The sequence below is a fragment of the Echinops telfairi genome, unplaced genomic scaffold, assembly GCF_000313985.2.
Source record: "Echinops telfairi isolate 266 unplaced genomic scaffold, ASM31398v2 ScPeMD7_53;HRSCAF=182, whole genome shotgun sequence".
NCBI classification, from domain to species: Eukaryota; Metazoa; Chordata; class Mammalia; order Afrosoricida; family Tenrecidae; genus Echinops; species Echinops telfairi.
Genome location: NW_022103951.1, coordinates 6,367,114 through 6,383,964, shown reverse-complemented (window position 1 = coordinate 6,383,964; position 16,851 = coordinate 6,367,114). Strand labels below are relative to the sequence as shown.

Below are 16,851 nucleotides of genomic sequence, written 5' to 3'. Positions count from 1 at the left end.
TTGTGCCTAACACACACCATCAGGAACTCCTACTGTAGTACCTAATGAAGAGCAGCAGCAGGGACTGTTTTTATAGTCAAGAGATGAGCCCAATGAAAACAAAACAATCAAGAGGCTTACAATTTAAGTTTTTGTTGCCTTAAAAGAATCTAAAATTTCTATTCACCCTTTAAAAAATAATCCTATCGGGGTAATAAATAGTTTAAACTGGTTTAAGTACTTTGACTGCTTGAGAAGGGGACTGTTAGAAATAAAGAAGTGGACGATGCTAAGAGAGAGCTCAATTCAAATTCAAAGGGAGAGTGAACGTGTTGAGAAACAGAATGGGCTTTGCAAAAAGTTGAAGGCCCATAAACATGAGATTCACAAAAGTCAAGACAGCCTTTCACCTGGCAGTATCATATGGTGTGGGTTTGTTTTTGTGTGGTTTTGCATTTTTTAGAGAGTTAATGTAGATTTCCCATAGATCAGTAGCTTTTCTGTGACCGAGCTCCTAACCCACCTGACTCATCAATGTTCTCCAGACTTAGATGGAAAATGCACACACCAAAACATCCATGCAGTTTATTCAGTGGGATTGAGTCGGGCAGTATCTGTGTAGGTGTTCTGTTTGCCTCAGAAATAAATAGGAATTATTTAATGCGACTGAAAGGTGGAGCTTTAAACAGTGTATTCAACCAATGACGAAACAAACTGCCAGCAAGTCAATTTGGACACAAGCCACCCTAGAGGACAGAGGAGAATCGCTCCGGTGGGTTTCCAGAACTAAGTCTACGGGAGGAGAAAGCCTCATCTTTCTTACCATCATCTCAGTTAGCCAAGAGGTGAGCATCAGATTCCTCAGCAGAAACCTTGAGAATGTTTAGACGTTGTGGTCCATTGGTAGTAAGACTACAAACGCAATGGTGTGTGACACCCTCAACCATAGAGCTCCCGATTGCAAAAAGACCTGTGTGTGCTGTGCAAAACTGAAGCTGAACTCCAGCCACCCCTCTCCATTGCGTTCTCACTGTCAGCTGCCGTCCAGATGGCTCCGTGCTCATGGCAGCCCTATTGTGTGACAGGGTGGAACTGCCCTCAAGGGTGTCCTTGGCTGCCTTGCTTCTGCAGAGCCACTGGGGAGTTGAACAGCCAGCCTTTCAGATAGCAGCCTATCACAAACCACCTGTGCCACTCGGGCTCCTCATCATCATGCAGCCCACCCCAGTGTGACTGGCCTAGAGCAGTAGGTCTTGCACTGAAGTGGGCACAAGAATCACTTAGGGAGCTTGCTAACAGTGCCACGTGCCAGACACAGAAAGTTTGATTCCGTTCATTAGGGATAGCATTCAGAAGCTTGTTTTTAACATGGTTCAATGCCCTTACTCCTGAGGTTCTGGAGCCAGACATATTTGTACAGACCACTGGCCGAGTTGTAGTCCTGAAAGAGCAATTCTTACCCGCCATCCTCCTGCACCTTGGCAATCTGTTAACAGAGAAGGTCTTTCTGGTCTCTTGGAGTAGAATTCAACAGCCCTGGTGGTGCTATGGGTTAGGTATGGGGATGATAACCAGAAATTCAGTGGTTCAAACCCACAAGCTACTCCACAGTAGAAAAAATGAGGCTGTCTGCTCCCACCCCCCTAAATGTAAAACCTCCCCCTAAGGAGCTGTTCTTATTCTGTCTTATAGAATCACAATGAGTCAAAATAGACTCTCTGGCTGCAGGTGTAGACACTGGGAGTCCCTGGGTGGTGCAAATGTTTATCACACTTAGCTGCTAACAGGTAGGTTGGAGGCTTGCGTTCACCCAGAGGTGCATCAGAAGAAAGGCCTGGCAATCTACTTCCCAAAGAGTACAGCCATTGAAATCTTGTGGCACATCCTTCTAAGTCCTTGTCATCAGGAGTCAGAGTCAACTCAATAGCAACTGGTACGATTTGAGGTGTTTGGATTTCTTTCTTTTGTTTTTGGAAACTGCTGGAGAATGTGGGATTTTACTAAGATAACATAATTGCCAGGCTCTGTTTTAGGCTTCCCACCGCCACCAACCCTCCAGTTGACCCTGACTCGTGGCAACCCCGTGTGTGTCAGAGTAGGACTGTGCTCCATAGGGTTTTCAGTAGCTGATTTTTGGAAGTTTTCGTGTGGGTTCATTGGGCGTGTTAGGGAATGCCTTAGATGTTAAGCCACTCCTAGAACCTTGTCCCTAAGGGGAAGTGAGGGTTGGGTTGAAAACAGCTTGCACACTTTTTAAATTGCTCAGATAAATTAGAAACGACCTTGTGCCTAAGGTTAGATTGCACCCGAGTTTGCTGTTGGGAATTCTGACCTTATGCAACAAAGTGATAGAAGCCAGAGCTAGCATCCCACACTCCAATATTCCAAAACCTAAGGCGTTCGTTCCCCGGTGCCCCAATTGACCTCCATATGAAGATTACTTCATTCACAGTTTATTTCCTGCAAAAGAAATTAATGTGATTTGGGGGTGGAGGGATGAGGCTGTTTTCTGCAAAAGGAGAATGATGTGATAAACAAATATTAGTTCTGCTGATTTCTGAACTGAACTATATCCTATTTTCTGGATACGCTAGTGTTTAGGGCAATAGATGCCCCTCCCCATTTTCTAGGGCAGGTGGTCATGAACAACATGCTTTCTCTGTCCCTTCTCCCACTTTTTTCCTACTTTTTTATATAGTTCAAAAGCTACTATAAAGGGGTTGTGGTTAAAAGAATTTTTTTTTAATAACATTGCTGATTTATGCTGGCTGAAAATATTGGGACTTCTGAAAATCCAGAATAAAGTGAACTGAAAGAGACTACAGTTTATTTTACCCAAATTGTTCTTAGTTTCTCAGGTCACTCAGAAACTTCAGTCTCTTCTACTTTCTTAACTCCTTGACATATGGCTTATGCTCAGGTATAAAGTCACTCTTTCATCGTGTTTATTACAGCATTTCATTTGTCTTCGCCTTGTTGTTCAGCATGTGGCCTACCCACTGGAGACAGTAGTTGGGCCCTTGTGCTAGCTCCCTGATTAGGACCCCTTAGTGTATCTAACAAGGAGCCCTGGTGCTTAAGTGTTTGGCTGCTTGCCAAAAAGGTCAGCAGTTAGACCCCCCACCAGCAGCTCCGGGAGAAAAATGTGGCAGTCTGTTTCCTTGAAGATGACGGCCTTGGAAACCGTATAGGACAGTTCAACTCCGTCCTATAGGGTCACGATGAGTCAGAGTAGACTCCATGACAATGGGTGTGGTTTGGGTTTAGCATATATATTGGGGTAGCTCCAAAGAAAGTAGAGCAGAAAATTTATTTTTGATTGAATGTCAGGAAAGATCTTATATAGAAATAGTTCATTTTTATTGAAAAACTGATCATTTTCCATGTCTCTAGAGAATACTTTTAACTTGAAATTTTTTATTAAAATTATAGTTGTGTATAAACAAGTATGGAGGTGAGAAAAGATTTTATTTGTGCTGTATATTGTTTTGTCGACCTAAGACTGGCATTTCCAAATAGTTGAGCTGAATGCCCAAAGTCTCCAATTTATGCCCAAGTAGACTTGCATGCCAACAGAAAGTCATTATGATATTAACACCATATGCAATTTTAGCCACATTTTTTTCTATTTTCTCTTCATGGGTATTGCATGATGGTATTTCTAATACAGATACTAATATGCTTTTGGAAATAATGGCACTTGCAGGTCTTTCATCATATTGTATCACTGCTTTATCATATTAGGCTAATACACTACGAGAGTTGGTAGAACCTCTCCATGCCAAATCGGATCCACTTCTGTTGGCACTGAATCCATTGGACTGACAGATTGATAAGCTAATGTTTAGAGAATTTAGATCGGAGAGAGTCGGCACGGCGCAGACTCAACATCAACCTCTTGCAAGCAACTAAAATGGCCTCGTCCTTGCTGTTTCTAACAGAAAACAGACTTTTTAAAAAAGTGTAGATCATCGTTTTTTGGATTGGGGGCCTCCCTGAAGGGATATTAAGAGGGGCAGGCGGCCACTCTTCAGAAGAATTCGAGCTTTCTGCATTGGGACTAGCCTAAGATCAAAGCTAATCGAGATGGAGCCGAGTACAGAAAACGGCATGTGTGTGGGAGAACAGAAGGGGAAAGGGGCGTGCTGGGAAGGGCTCTGTGGTGACACTTCAGTTGTGTTCTCCCGGCCCCAAGAAAAGAGAGGGCTCTGCTCCAGTCACTAGAAAACCGGGGCTGTGTAACGGACTTTGTGATGGCCTCTTGAAGGCAAAGCAGGGGAAGTAAATGCTGTATAAGTGTATTTTGCATTTTTCATCGTTGACGTGCTGTATTGTACTAAATCAAGTGTAATCTATTAAGGCAAGGTCTCCACACCCTTCTCTTCAATTTACAATGTTTATTCTATTATAAAGTGTATTCAGGTGCAACACAGAGACTGCTTTGGTGACAATAATGACAATTCCTCATTCCAGGCTTTGTTAGATTCCTCAGATAAAATCTTAATTTTCTCCTTATTTCTTGGCCCTTGTATATCAATGGTGTTGTCTATTAGGACAGGCATGAGCTATTCTTTTCTGTAAAATATTCATAATCTATAGGCTGTGATTTTGATTTCTGAAAAAAATATTTTGTCGGGATGTCTTTCAAACTAGCTTCAGTTATTATTTAATACTGTGTAACTGGGTCCCCTATGGCTCAATATTGCTTTATTTTTCTTCTGTAGTGGTTGTGAAATTTTGTTTATTTAGTTGGATAAGATACCCTGTAATAGCTTCACTGCTAATCAATGGATATTTCATACTGTGCAATGAAGAGATCATTTAAAATTGTATTTTGAAATGTTTTTTTTCTTCCTGTCGCCGCAGTGTGTGGTATTGCATAATGTGAATACCTGTAAAAAAATATATAAATTTCTTCAAAATAAAAATACAACCAATTGGTATCAGATATTTTTAGCTAGATAAATAATTTGCTTAGTATGCTTGATCGTAAATATCTTTCTAAAGAGAAACAATCGTTGCTTCTTTCTCACAGATGGAATTTGTGTTGTGAATAAAATCACATTGATCTGCCTTACGATTGCCTCTGTGCTCTAACCATTCGCATGTCTGCTTTAAGTATGTAAATCTCGTGGCTTTTTTAATAGAAATACATCAAAATGCATTTTTTGGCATTTAATACTAATGAGAATGTCATGGTTAATTCTCCCTATTTAAGTCATAGTAAAGTGTTATGATCTGAGGAATTTTAGTTTCATTTCATGAAGAAATACAATGACTATACATTACTTTTCCCTTATAATCATCTCTGAGCTTTGGATCTAAATGGTCCCTTTCTTCAGTCCTTGACCTCCCTGGCTCTCCTAGTCAGATCTTCTAAATGTTGCAGGCAAATTGAAGCTCTGTCATTTAGGTTTGCAGTTGGCCTTCAAAGAACCTTCCCTTCTTTGAGTCCATGAATCGATGCCCAGGGCACCAAGGTTTTGCCATCTGAAATAGTCATCATGAATGGGACTGTAGTTCCCTGAAAATTCAACCACCACCAGAGATTGGTTTCCTTAAAGCCACATGATTTGGCAGAAATCACCAGCTTAGAGAATGAAATGTTGCAGAAACTTCAGCTCTGTCTCTGCCTCCCCAGCCCTGTGCAAGGAAATTTTACTCCTCTGAAGAGGGGGTTTACAAACACCCACATAGGCCATAACTTGAATTTGTGAAGCAGGCCATTATTTTTACAAAGGTGGGCTTTAAATGTACTTTTAAAAGACACAGTAGTTTCATTAGATGTATTCAAAGTATCATTTTAAGGGAGTACTGTGTTTTTTATATGGTCTCTCTCGCGCGCACACACTTCCTCCACTAAAATTGACTTTTTTTTAAATCAGAGAAATTATTGCCTAGTAGAAATGTTTGGATCTTGTTATTTTTCCTAAAAGATAATAAACCAGTTACTTCTAATTATGAAACAGGGAGTTGATTAAAGAATAAAGCCTTACAAGTCAGCTTTTAAAAGCTGCTGCTTATTTCTGATATAGTGAACTCCCCTCTACCTAGTTTTACAATGCTGAGCATAGCTAGTTGACTTATATAAAAGCATGGATTAAGAGCTAGTATTCAATTAGAAAAAAAAATGCAATTGCAGTGTAGATGCCTAAATACTTCATTATCTTTAGTATAAAACCTACAAAGACATTAAATCCATTGAAAGTATCATTACCACCTGACATATAAAGAATAATATTATCATTCATTTTGATAATATTAATTTAGTAATCATAGAAAAATCTTCCTGTGACCTCAGTGAAAATATTAAGTGCCCCCACCCCACCCCCGCCACCCCAGTGACAAGAATAGTGTTCCGCATGCTTGATATTATCCGCCTGGACACCTTCAAAATCCTCTGCTGTTGTCCAAGAACAAATGTCTGTCAGATTGGACTGGTGACTAATACTACTTGCTGCAGCCTTCTCTCCCACTTGTCATTTAACCTTTCACAACCTCCGTGTTCATTACACAAGATGTGTTATGGACGGAAAAAACTCTCTGCGAGGACATCGGTGTCCAGTTTTCAAAAGAGCACGAATCCCTTCCAGCACGTGTCCCAGACCTGATGATCCATTTTGGTTTTTCAGGAACCCAATTGGTTACTCATTTTGTCAATTTGGGAATGGGGGTGGGGGGTGGGCAGGGTAGAGTTCCTTATAGTTTTACTGTCCCTCAACATTGTGGTTGCAGGTGTGGGGCCACCAGAGCAAACATTCAGATCATCACCTTTGTACTCCTCTCCTTATTTGTTCCTAACGAAACCGGAATGATACGTTTACACGTGGGACTGTCCTGATCATTACGCAGCCACCTGACACGGGGCTCCTTCGAGAGTGTTTCACGTAAAAAGTAGAAGGAAGATCATCGTTCTGTTCCAACTTGTTGGGTGCCTGAGGTGCTGTGCCAGGGACAAGAAGGAGATGATACACATGGCCCCGGGGAGGTACGGGAAGGAAATGTGCTGGCCCGGGGCCACAATCCAAAAATGGCAGAGACCACTGAGCTTAAATGGAAGGAAATCCATCAGCGAAAAGAGCGCTTGGTCTCTCAGGAACAGTTTCCCCAAGAGATTGTGATTTCCCCTTAGCGCACCTGTTCTTGGGGCTCTTGTTGCTCACTTATGATCAGGAGATCACACACAGCTTGAGATGACAAGATTCCCTAATGTCACTATCATAAAGTGAATAATCTCTCACCCCCGCCGTGTATGGACACAGCCAGGAACTACCCTCTTGGGCACAGGTTACAAGTTAAATTAATCACAACTTCAGTGTAATCCTCAGATCTATTCGTCCATCAAATTGCATACAGGCACGGGAACAGCTTTGCTTTGATCAAATTGGAGTTTAACAAGTATACAGTCTGACTCAGTCCTCATTCCCACATTGGTAAAGATAAATATAATTGGGGAGGGGCATTATTTCAGAATAGGTCCATCGCTTTCTGACTAAACCAACCAGGTACAGATTTAAAACATTTTTCTGAATGAATCAAATAGAAATGAATGGTTAGAAATCACAGAAGACTCCGTGATGTGTCCTGTGATTTCAATGTGGTCCCCTCTCCTTTGCCAACTTTCCAAAGCGCTCCGTTCACCTCCCAAAAAGGGGAGAACGCCAGTCTGGGAGCAGACCTCACCAAGGGCTTGCTTGCTCTTGCCAAGCCAGCCTCCAGGGCAAGCTGCTTCTGAGTGAAGAAAAGCCAGGGTGTTAAAAACACAGAAGCCCGAAGAGAAAGGAGAAGGAGACGGAGAAGAAGAGGGCAAAGAGAAGAAAATAACGGTGCTTTCATGTTTTCAGTTGCAACAGCAACTCAGATTGACTGAATTGGTATTCAGCTGAGAAAAATCAAGGAAACCAATTGAAAATTAGAAACGAAAATGAAGGTCTGTTTTTGTCTTGGATGTTGAGTTCTGTGTTGTGTTTTGACTGTTGAGCGCAGTGAATCAGATTATAATTTGGCTGCCTGCCCCTTACCCTCCATCCTTCGAAAATAAAAGGACCCTTTGTCTAGTCTTACAATGTTGAGTAAGTGGTGGCATTTGGGGGAGCTTGGCTTTTCAACCCTTCTGCCTTACTCATTCCAGGACTGAGTCTTGTGTGGTGTTTACATGGGTCTGCTCGGTGCAGGGGCCTTTACTCATCTCAGGTAGAATCCACACTCTGGCATTACAATAACGTGGAAGTGGTTCCGTGTTTGTCTCGGTGTGAGTCCTTGTTTAAATGTGCTGCCCCAGAGATCAATCCATCCGCAATTCTTCTTACAGCTGTCAAACCAGATTCTGTGTAGAATTATGTTGTCTTTTGGTTGAAGGCTTTTTTATCCCCCTTAACAGCAAAAAGGGCGAGGGAAAGCTTGCGGTTTCTGTTTATTTAATAGCACTGTGTGTCGTTCATTATGCTAAAATCTTTACCTTTCTTAAAGTGAAACGACATTGAGGTTTTATGAAAACTTGATCGCATGCCCCATTATTCACTGTAAGAATAGCAGGGGTGCGTGGGGAGAAAACTGGGTCAAGTTGTTTTTGGTTTTCTTAAACAAAATAGATACTCTTTACCATATTAAGTAATACGGAGGAAGGTTATCTTAAAATAAAAATTTACCATGTAAAAAGCCTCCCTTAAATCGATTGCAACCCCCTTTTCCTTCACTTCTTTCTAGGAGGTCATTGAATACCTTAGCTACTATAATTTACATCGCTTGGGCCTCCTACTTCTATGAAATGTAGCTGTAGATGCAGGCTTTCCATGAGACAAAAAGATCACTGATGACTAAATAATTCCTTGGGGTCCTTTCCCTAACGCATGGCTTTATGAAATGGAATGTCTGCTGTTCAAGTATGTCCCTGTTTCTACAACGCCACTTCCTTGCGCTAATGGATGTGACTGTGTGCTTTCTTTGTTCCAAACCAGTCCTATCTGTCTGCTTCAATCTTGCTCTTAACCCACAAAACAGCTCTTCCATGTTAACGATCTTCCATCCACCCATTTTGCACAATCCTGTAGGTGTTGAAAACACTCAAAGATGAGCCAGTAGAGATTTTTCAAACTGTTATTTAGAGGGATTTAAATCTCTGTATGTGGATAGTTCAAAGGTATGCTCTGGCTAAGAAGTTAAAATTCATTAGAGACTACTTGGCACATATGTAGTGATCGCATTTGCTGACGACAAAGGCTTTCCTAGTGGAAGGATTCAAGAATCATGCCATTCGTTGCTAACCCTGGCAGCAGAGCCAAGAGTAGAATTTGAAATTTGAACCAAACTGTTCTTTAATTCTAAAGTTAATCTCTTCCACTTAAGGTACTATATGTTTGTGATTTTTCCAGGCCATTTTAGTACTCTCTTTTAAAAATCTTTTATGTGCTACCTTTTTAAGGCAAGCTCACATTAGCACTTGCAAATGTAGAATTCTGGTTAAAAATGCAGGATTTCTGGAGCCAAACTGCCCAGTTAGCTTTCTCGCTCCACCACTTACTAGCTGTGAGCTTGGACACGGTACCTGCGATAAGAGGTACCTGCGAAAAGAGACTAGATCTCCTCTTAATATTGCCGTGAGAGTTAAATAAGATAATAAATGCTAAGCATTTGGTCCTACTGCCTTAGCACATGTGAGTATTGACTACTGTTCCTACCACTTGTTGTTCTGTGTGCTCTCAAGTTGATTCCAGCTCATAGTGACCCTATAGGACAGAACTGCTCTTAGGGTTTCGTAGGCGGAAATCTTTATGGGAGCAGATCAGCAAGTCTTTTCTCCTCAGAGCCTCTGGTGAGTTGGAACCACCCGCTGACTAGCAGCCAGTCGCTTAACCCATGTGCTGCCAGGGCTGCTATTACAGATTTTTTTTTAAATGTCTGAAAGCCTGAAACAATCCCATGAACAATGGTGGGATGAATAACAGTTGGTATTTGCTTCTTGGGCAATATAATTAGTATCCCTCAAATTTTAGTTACATGTGCTGCCGAAGTGAGCACATGAGTATCCCTCAAATATGACGCTTTGGCTGTGTATTAAAAGAAACATGATACCACCCCACTCCAGTCTGCTACTTCCAGCCAAAGCCTAGTTCATCTATACTTCTCTTTCTTGACAAATCCATGAAATCTGGCTTCAGGCAATTGACGAATAAGATGCAAGTGTGATTTGTTCAGCTCAATCTAACATCCTCTGCTGAATCAGTCGTCATTATTGTAATTCCAAATTATTTCATTGGAATGTTTTCTTCAGGTCTTACAAATGCTAAATAGCTTCTCTTAGCATTTGCCAGATATTTTTAAATTTGCAAATCATCCTATTGCCATATTTCACTTAAGGAAAGCATTATTATTATTGATGACAATTTTGGATCATTTAACATATTACTCTGTGGCAGGCATTACCATGACAGTCACATGAAACCTACTATCATCTATGGCACATCATTGGAAGATTTTTATAAGCAAATATGCTCCAGTGAACTCTACTGTCTGGAAAAAAATGTCAAGTAGAAAGCCGTTCCTTGAGTCCTGCTAACCCAGGAGAGTCCTGTGGCTCAGCACTGCTCTGCTTAGCAGTAAGATGACAAAAGATTTAGTGCTGTTTTTAAATATATTATGTGCAAGATTGTTTCCGTGTTGTGTACCTTTTGTACTCTAATTCTTTCCACTACATGGACTCATGACATATACAGGGATTTGCTATACGGAGAATATTTGGTTAGTGCAAACATTCTATTATTTGATCATTCTACAACAATTGGCTGCCTGTAGTTAATTATATCCAATATAACTAGCAGCTGTGAGGGTTTTTTTGTTTTGTTTTGTTTTTAATATAACAGTGTTTCCCAGTCGTTCATGATCCTGTTTTGCCGGTGGGTTGGGTTGTGTTTGGCTTCTTTTCTGTCTTTGGAGGTTCTTTTAAATTATTATCATTTTATTTATAGATTTTTGGAGTGTCAGATAACTGTGTGTTACATTGGATTCATCTTATTCTTTTTTTTTTCTTACGGATATTGCAGGTGAAAGTAAGCAAGAAAAGTTAGGAGACTCGTTGCAAGATTTATACAGGGCATTGGAGCAAGCCAGTCTGTCGCCTCTAGGAGAACATCGTATTTCAACTAAGCTAGAATACAAGCTGTCCTTCATAAAGAGATGTAATGATCCTGTAATGAATGAAAAACTACACAGGCTGAGAATTCTCAAAAGCACTTTAAAGGTAAGAACTAAAGTAGAAGAATGAATTTCTTGATGAGTTTCACTCTTGGACTCAAATCGGATCAGCAGATATTCTAGATGAAGAAAGGCAAATTGGAGAGGGAGGGAAGAAGAACCAGAGGCTGGGACGTTCCTAGCCCAGAAGTATGTGAGTAAAGAGGAAATCATCTCCAACTTTGAAATAAAGTCCCACAAGGCTGATGACATGTGACAGTCCAAGGACAACACAAGCTGTTAGTGACTTTTTTTTTTATTTTAAAAAAAGGGGTGTGTGTGTTGGGGGGCTGGTGTTATTCCTCACATTGTGGCTTCCCTAAGATAAATATCAGATGCCTGGAGGCATAATGGGTTACATGGTGGACTCCTAAACACAAGGTCAGCAGTTTAAAACCACCAACTTCTCTACGGGAGAAAGATGAGGCTTTCCACTCCTGTAAAGAGTTACAGTCTCAGAAACCCACAGGAATAGTTATCTGTCCTACAGGGTCACTAGAAATTGAGACGACTTGTTGGTGAGAGGGGGTGATTCTCAGCATTATTAAAAGAATACATCATGCATGCAGAATACAGTGGTGGATGCTAAAAGCTCTTCTGTGAATATTCTTTACCTTAATGAGTAGGCACTGAGAGTGAAGCCACTGCAGTTTGTGTTCCATGTAGACATTTTCTCATTGATCTCATCATAGACGACATGATCAGCCTCAACTCATATGTTACGTTTACATTTCCAAGAGTGATTTCTTATAAATTTATCCCCCGTTACCTTATTATATGCCACCCCCAGATCGGGAAGGAGGTGACAATGTGAGCAGAGTCCCTGTTGCTGTCAAGTTGATTCTGACTCATAGGGATCCCATAGGACAGACAACAACTGCCGCATAGGGTTTCCAAGGCTGTAATAATCCTTACGGAAGCAGCCTGCCACTTTTTTCCGGAGGAGGTTCAATCCACCCACCTTTGGTTAGCAGTCAGGTTTTCTGAGAGCAGAGGAGGACAGCAGAAAGTTGAAGTCAGCAACAAAGTGAGTTCCCCTCACTGTGTGGATAGGGGAGAAAAGGAAGTTTGGAAAAAGCAGCAGCCACACGCAGTGCTTCTAGGACACTCCAGTGGAGAGCCTGCCATACAAACTTAGCCTAAGCACCTTTGACAAATCCCAAATGGGAAAGAACTATTACATAGGGTGTGTGCCTCAGGAACTTCAGGAAACAAAGGGTCAGAGGGCTCCTGGGGGAAGTGGTTCAGATGCGTAGTATGTTGCTGAGGGTCTGTGATCTTGAACAGTAGAAGACTACCAATGAGATCACCAAAATAGAGAATCAATGATGAGGTCAGGGAAGGTGGGGTGGGTGGGGCAGGGATTCTGAGAGCAAACAGTCAACGTTTTTAAAGTCTGTTCGCTTTTCATTGATATTCATGAACACCCTTGCAAATTTATGGGAAATAACAATAGGATGTTGGTAACTGAGACCCTAATGTTACACAGAGTTGGTGTAGTGGTTATGTGTTGGACTGCAACCAAAGGTCAGCAGTTTGAAACCACCAGCTGTTCCCCAGGAGAAAGACAAAGCTTTCTAGCCCCGTAAAGAGTTACAGTCTCTGAAAACCACAGGGACAGTTCTATCCTGTCCTATAGGGTCACTGTGAGTCCAAAACAGCTGGATGGCAGTGAGTTTGATACTAGCCATATGAATATCGCCTCTTCAAAAGATAGCTTCCCTCTCCAAATTTAAAGAATCTATTTAGCGCCAAACTCTGCCGGGGTTATAAGATAAGCAAACATTCTGAAGCAAGTTAGGCTCACATATTCTGAAGACATGAGCGCACTCTCGCTCGCTCTCTCTCCTCTCTTCCCCCTTCTCTCTGCCCCTTGCACTTATCTTGTATGCTCTGTAGACTCCTCTCCAAATGGATTCTCTTCTAATAACAAAACCTCTGAGCACCTGACTCTTCAGTACAATAAGTATGTGTGACAGGTGCTCTGCTGGACTCCAGGACAACCTTGGGTCCTTAAATAACACTGAACTCTCAGGCTGCCTGAAACCCTCATCTGTTCCGATTTCTACTTGGGGAATGCACTTCTTCCACAGGTGAGGTGGTGCTGTGGTGATAGCTGGCCTCCAAGATAAAAGGCAGACCCTGGTTCCCCTTGAGGCCCACAGGCTGCAGGAAGGCGACTACCGCCTTCACACAGCAAGACTTACGTAGGTGAAGAAGGCCATATTTTCTCTCCGGCATACACGAGGAGTCTAGCTCATACAGCAGGAGGTAGATCAGGTACAAAAATAACTCAAGAGACAGCATATGATCTAGTGGATTCCTGGAGCCAATGATGATGCGTCAGGGAGACATACAAGAGGGAGCACATTTTTCCCACGCATTGAAGGAAAGGGTCCACGAAGAAGTGACAAGTGACCTGGTTCTTAAAGAATGAGGATTGGCCAGGAGAAAAGAAAATCAGAGAGTATGAACAATATGAGACATCACTCGGGTCTAGAAAAAAGTACACTGGGATTTGAGTCAAAATATTTTATACAAGCGCAGTTTCTTAGAGGGCAGCACATGTTACTGTTTGCCAATCGACTGTTTCCCTTGTAACGTGGAATCAAAGTTTGTCTCTATCTTAACTGTCAAATCCTTTTGCTTTTCAGGCCAGAGAAGGGGAAGTAGCCATTATTGATAAAGTTCTTGACAATCCAGACTTGACATCTAAAGAATTCCAACAATGGAAGCAGATGTACCTCGACCTGTTCTTGGATATCTGTCAAAACACCACTTCAAATAACCCATTAAGTATTTCCTCTGACGTAGATGTAATCACTTCCTCTCTCTCACACACTCATTCTTACATTGAAACGCACGTGTAAGTGTATTCTGCCTTCAGGCCATCTGGTACCTTCGGGTACTTTGAACACGTACATAGGGTAGTTTTTATATCGATGTGTGGGACACTCGATGAGCTATACTTTAATGTTACTGAACGACTGGTATATGAAACCAACCATATAAGGTCACAATCCCACTGTCTTTAATGAGCATTTGTATATTTTATATGCAGTTAGTGCTCAGCTTGTGTTTACCATGTGCAAAATAAACTGTCTTTACTGACTTCAAAATTAACTTTTGCAAACAATTTAAAGACAGGTGGTCTTCGACTAGTAAGAACCACAAAAAGGCAGTTTTATATCTAAGGTCATCTTTTCTCCCTATAAGTTAATTTTATATAAACAGGACTTCAAAAATTAAATCACATTTTTTCAGGTGCAGACATCTTTGTGGGTGGGAAAGAATTTAAAAGTTTTTTATATTTATTAAAGTGTTCTGAGAATTTTCTTAAACATTGCACAAAGTTTAATGCTGTAGTTTTATTTTTGTGAAATGTAGATGCGCCTACAAGAGTTAAGCAACATAGAAAAGCATCGACATAAGAAAAGTTCAGGTATCTACTATCCGTCTTAATAGTCTATTAACTTGTGCAAGCTGGTTAATGGAGATATGATTCCAAATCTATGAGAACACTTCATGGTGTATCAGGGCAAAGCTTTGTAAGATGTTTTTGTAACTAAGACCAAAATTGAAGATAGAGCTGCTTTATTTTCTTGGTTTAAATCTTCCTTTATTTTTGTAGTGATGAAATGCTGATTGTGTACAGAGGAGTTTGAGAATGGGTTTTTTTAAAAAACACACACACACAACAACAGACTTAACTCACCCAGAAAGGCAGCTAACAGCTTTCAATCTCCAACTCATAAACTACTACAAGATATAAACAGAAAAAAAATCAACTTTCCAGTTAGCGTCTGATCCCTCCACCCCGCCAGTCTATTAATTAAACTAATATAATTCTACTTCAGGCAGGGAAGTGAACTATGTCTAGTTACAGGCTGATGTGTGTTATAGTATGGCAACAATCAAAACTGTACTTCTTTCCTAAGGTTACTCAGAGATAAGCTACATCGATTTATATGCGAGAACTATTATGAGGCTGGTCCTAGCTTCATGAATTGTCCGAGAGTGGATGAAGTCGATGAAGACATCCTCTTCACCTATTTCCATTTAGAAAAGTCACGTTCTCTAAAGTGATCACAGCATGCTAATGACCGTGCTGCTTTTTAGTGTCTGGCTGCATAACGTACAAGTCACAATTTGCTCTTTTTTAAGGAGGAGGGGACCCTCCCTGACTACTCGGTATCTTAAACTCTACTTTTACTCAGCTGTATACTGCTGCCTGTACAACTCAGTGAATGTACTTTCATCTTTAAGAATTCCGCTCTAGCCCAGTGACTATTCTTGCAGTAGCGGAGAACGTGAAGAACTCCCCAGCCAGACTGGTTTTGCAGACTTTGCACAACTGTACGGGAGAGTGGCCTTTCTACAGCACATTTTCAGTGATCTTATAGTTAGTCAAAGTGGATGAGAAAATCATGTATTAATGTGTGTATGGGATTTGGGGTCCAGTGTACTATTTTTATCATTTCAAAAACCAAACAAAAAACAAACATATTTGTAAAAATATAAGAACATTTATTTACTGCATGAATAATGGACGCACATTAAATTTGTGGGACTTTTGTATATGTGCCAAAAACCAAACAAACACAAACAAACAAAAAACCCTCTTGTCCTAAAATGAAGTGTGCTTGTTAAACAGGTGTTTAGACATTGTTGTTTACTAGACCAAATGTGTATGTTCACATAATACTCTCTGTATTCTGATGGGTGTGGCCTGTATACAGTGGCCTGGTCTCGCCCTGTAAACAGCAAACAGTTGCTATGAAGCAGCTTTTTTTTGTAAAGTCAGCTCGGTTGTATTAAATGGTAAAATTAAAATACTGAATTTCAAAAATCTCGTGGCTAACCTAGCATGAAAGAGACCTTTTGCCACTATGTATCTGTACAGTTAATTGCATTCGTTTCAATTCTAGGGGAGAGGCGGCACTGTAAAACTGAAGTCAAATAAATTCAGCTCTTAATGAATCCTTACAAAGCACCTGCTTTCTTCCTACAATGCCCTTAACACCTTTCTCATTACCTAATCATGCAACACCGTCCTACCCCCCGTGGCCAGTTCCAAGTTTTGCGGGCAGAGGCCCCTGGTCTGGGTATGCTAATATCCTCGCCAAGACCCTGAGCAGTCAGGCTGGTTTCCCATTTACCGGACAGTAACTTTGAAGTTTCACCTGCTTCTCTTTCCTTTCTCTAGACAACTTTAAGGAAGTAAAGGGAGGGGCGGGGGATGAACCACTGCAGAATGAACATATAAAGAGAATGAAAGAAATACGTATGGTTTCGTTTCGGTTGGATGCCCCACTTCACTGAGGAGCCTGATTATTTTGGCTAAGAATTGCTTAAATGTGAACTAAAATCAAGGAACTGTCTGCTCTAAAAAAAAACTTCCATGGAGTCGGTGCTGAATCCTAGCTGGACAGGGTAGAACTGCCGCCCCCTGTGAGTTTCCAAAACTGTAACTCTTTACGGGAGTAGAAAGTCCCGTGTTTCTCCTGTGGAGAATCGGTCACCTTGGGGATCGCAGCCCAATGCGTAACCACTACGCCAAGGAGCTACCTAGAACCACAACCAAACAGTCTGCGGCTGACAGAGAGATTCAAAAGAGCAGACTTTGGACAATCGTATACAGTG

General features: G+C 41.2%; 1 protein-coding gene across 6 annotated transcripts in view; it reads left to right on the top strand.

The window, feature by feature from the left end:
* The window catches only part of CNKSR2 (connector enhancer of kinase suppressor of Ras 2), a 294,934-nt gene extending 278,746 nt beyond the window's left edge, over window positions 1-16,188 (top strand). For 4 of the 6 annotated variants that reach the window (XM_030885794.2, XM_030885793.2, XM_004709920.2 and 1 more), the window contains 2 exons: window positions 11,019-11,215; window positions 13,863-16,188. In XM_030885794.2, coding sequence (XP_030741654.1) covers window positions 11,019-11,215; window positions 13,863-14,078 — 413 coding nt within the window. In that variant the 3' untranslated portion in view covers window positions 14,079-16,188. Of the gene's footprint in view, window positions 1-2,829; window positions 2,900-3,723; window positions 5,057-11,018; window positions 11,216-13,862 lie in introns of those variants that run through there. The other 2 variants (XM_045290781.1, XM_004709921.3) reach the window with 2 other exon arrangements.
* The last annotated feature ends 663 nt before the right edge of the window (window positions 16,189-16,851 follow it).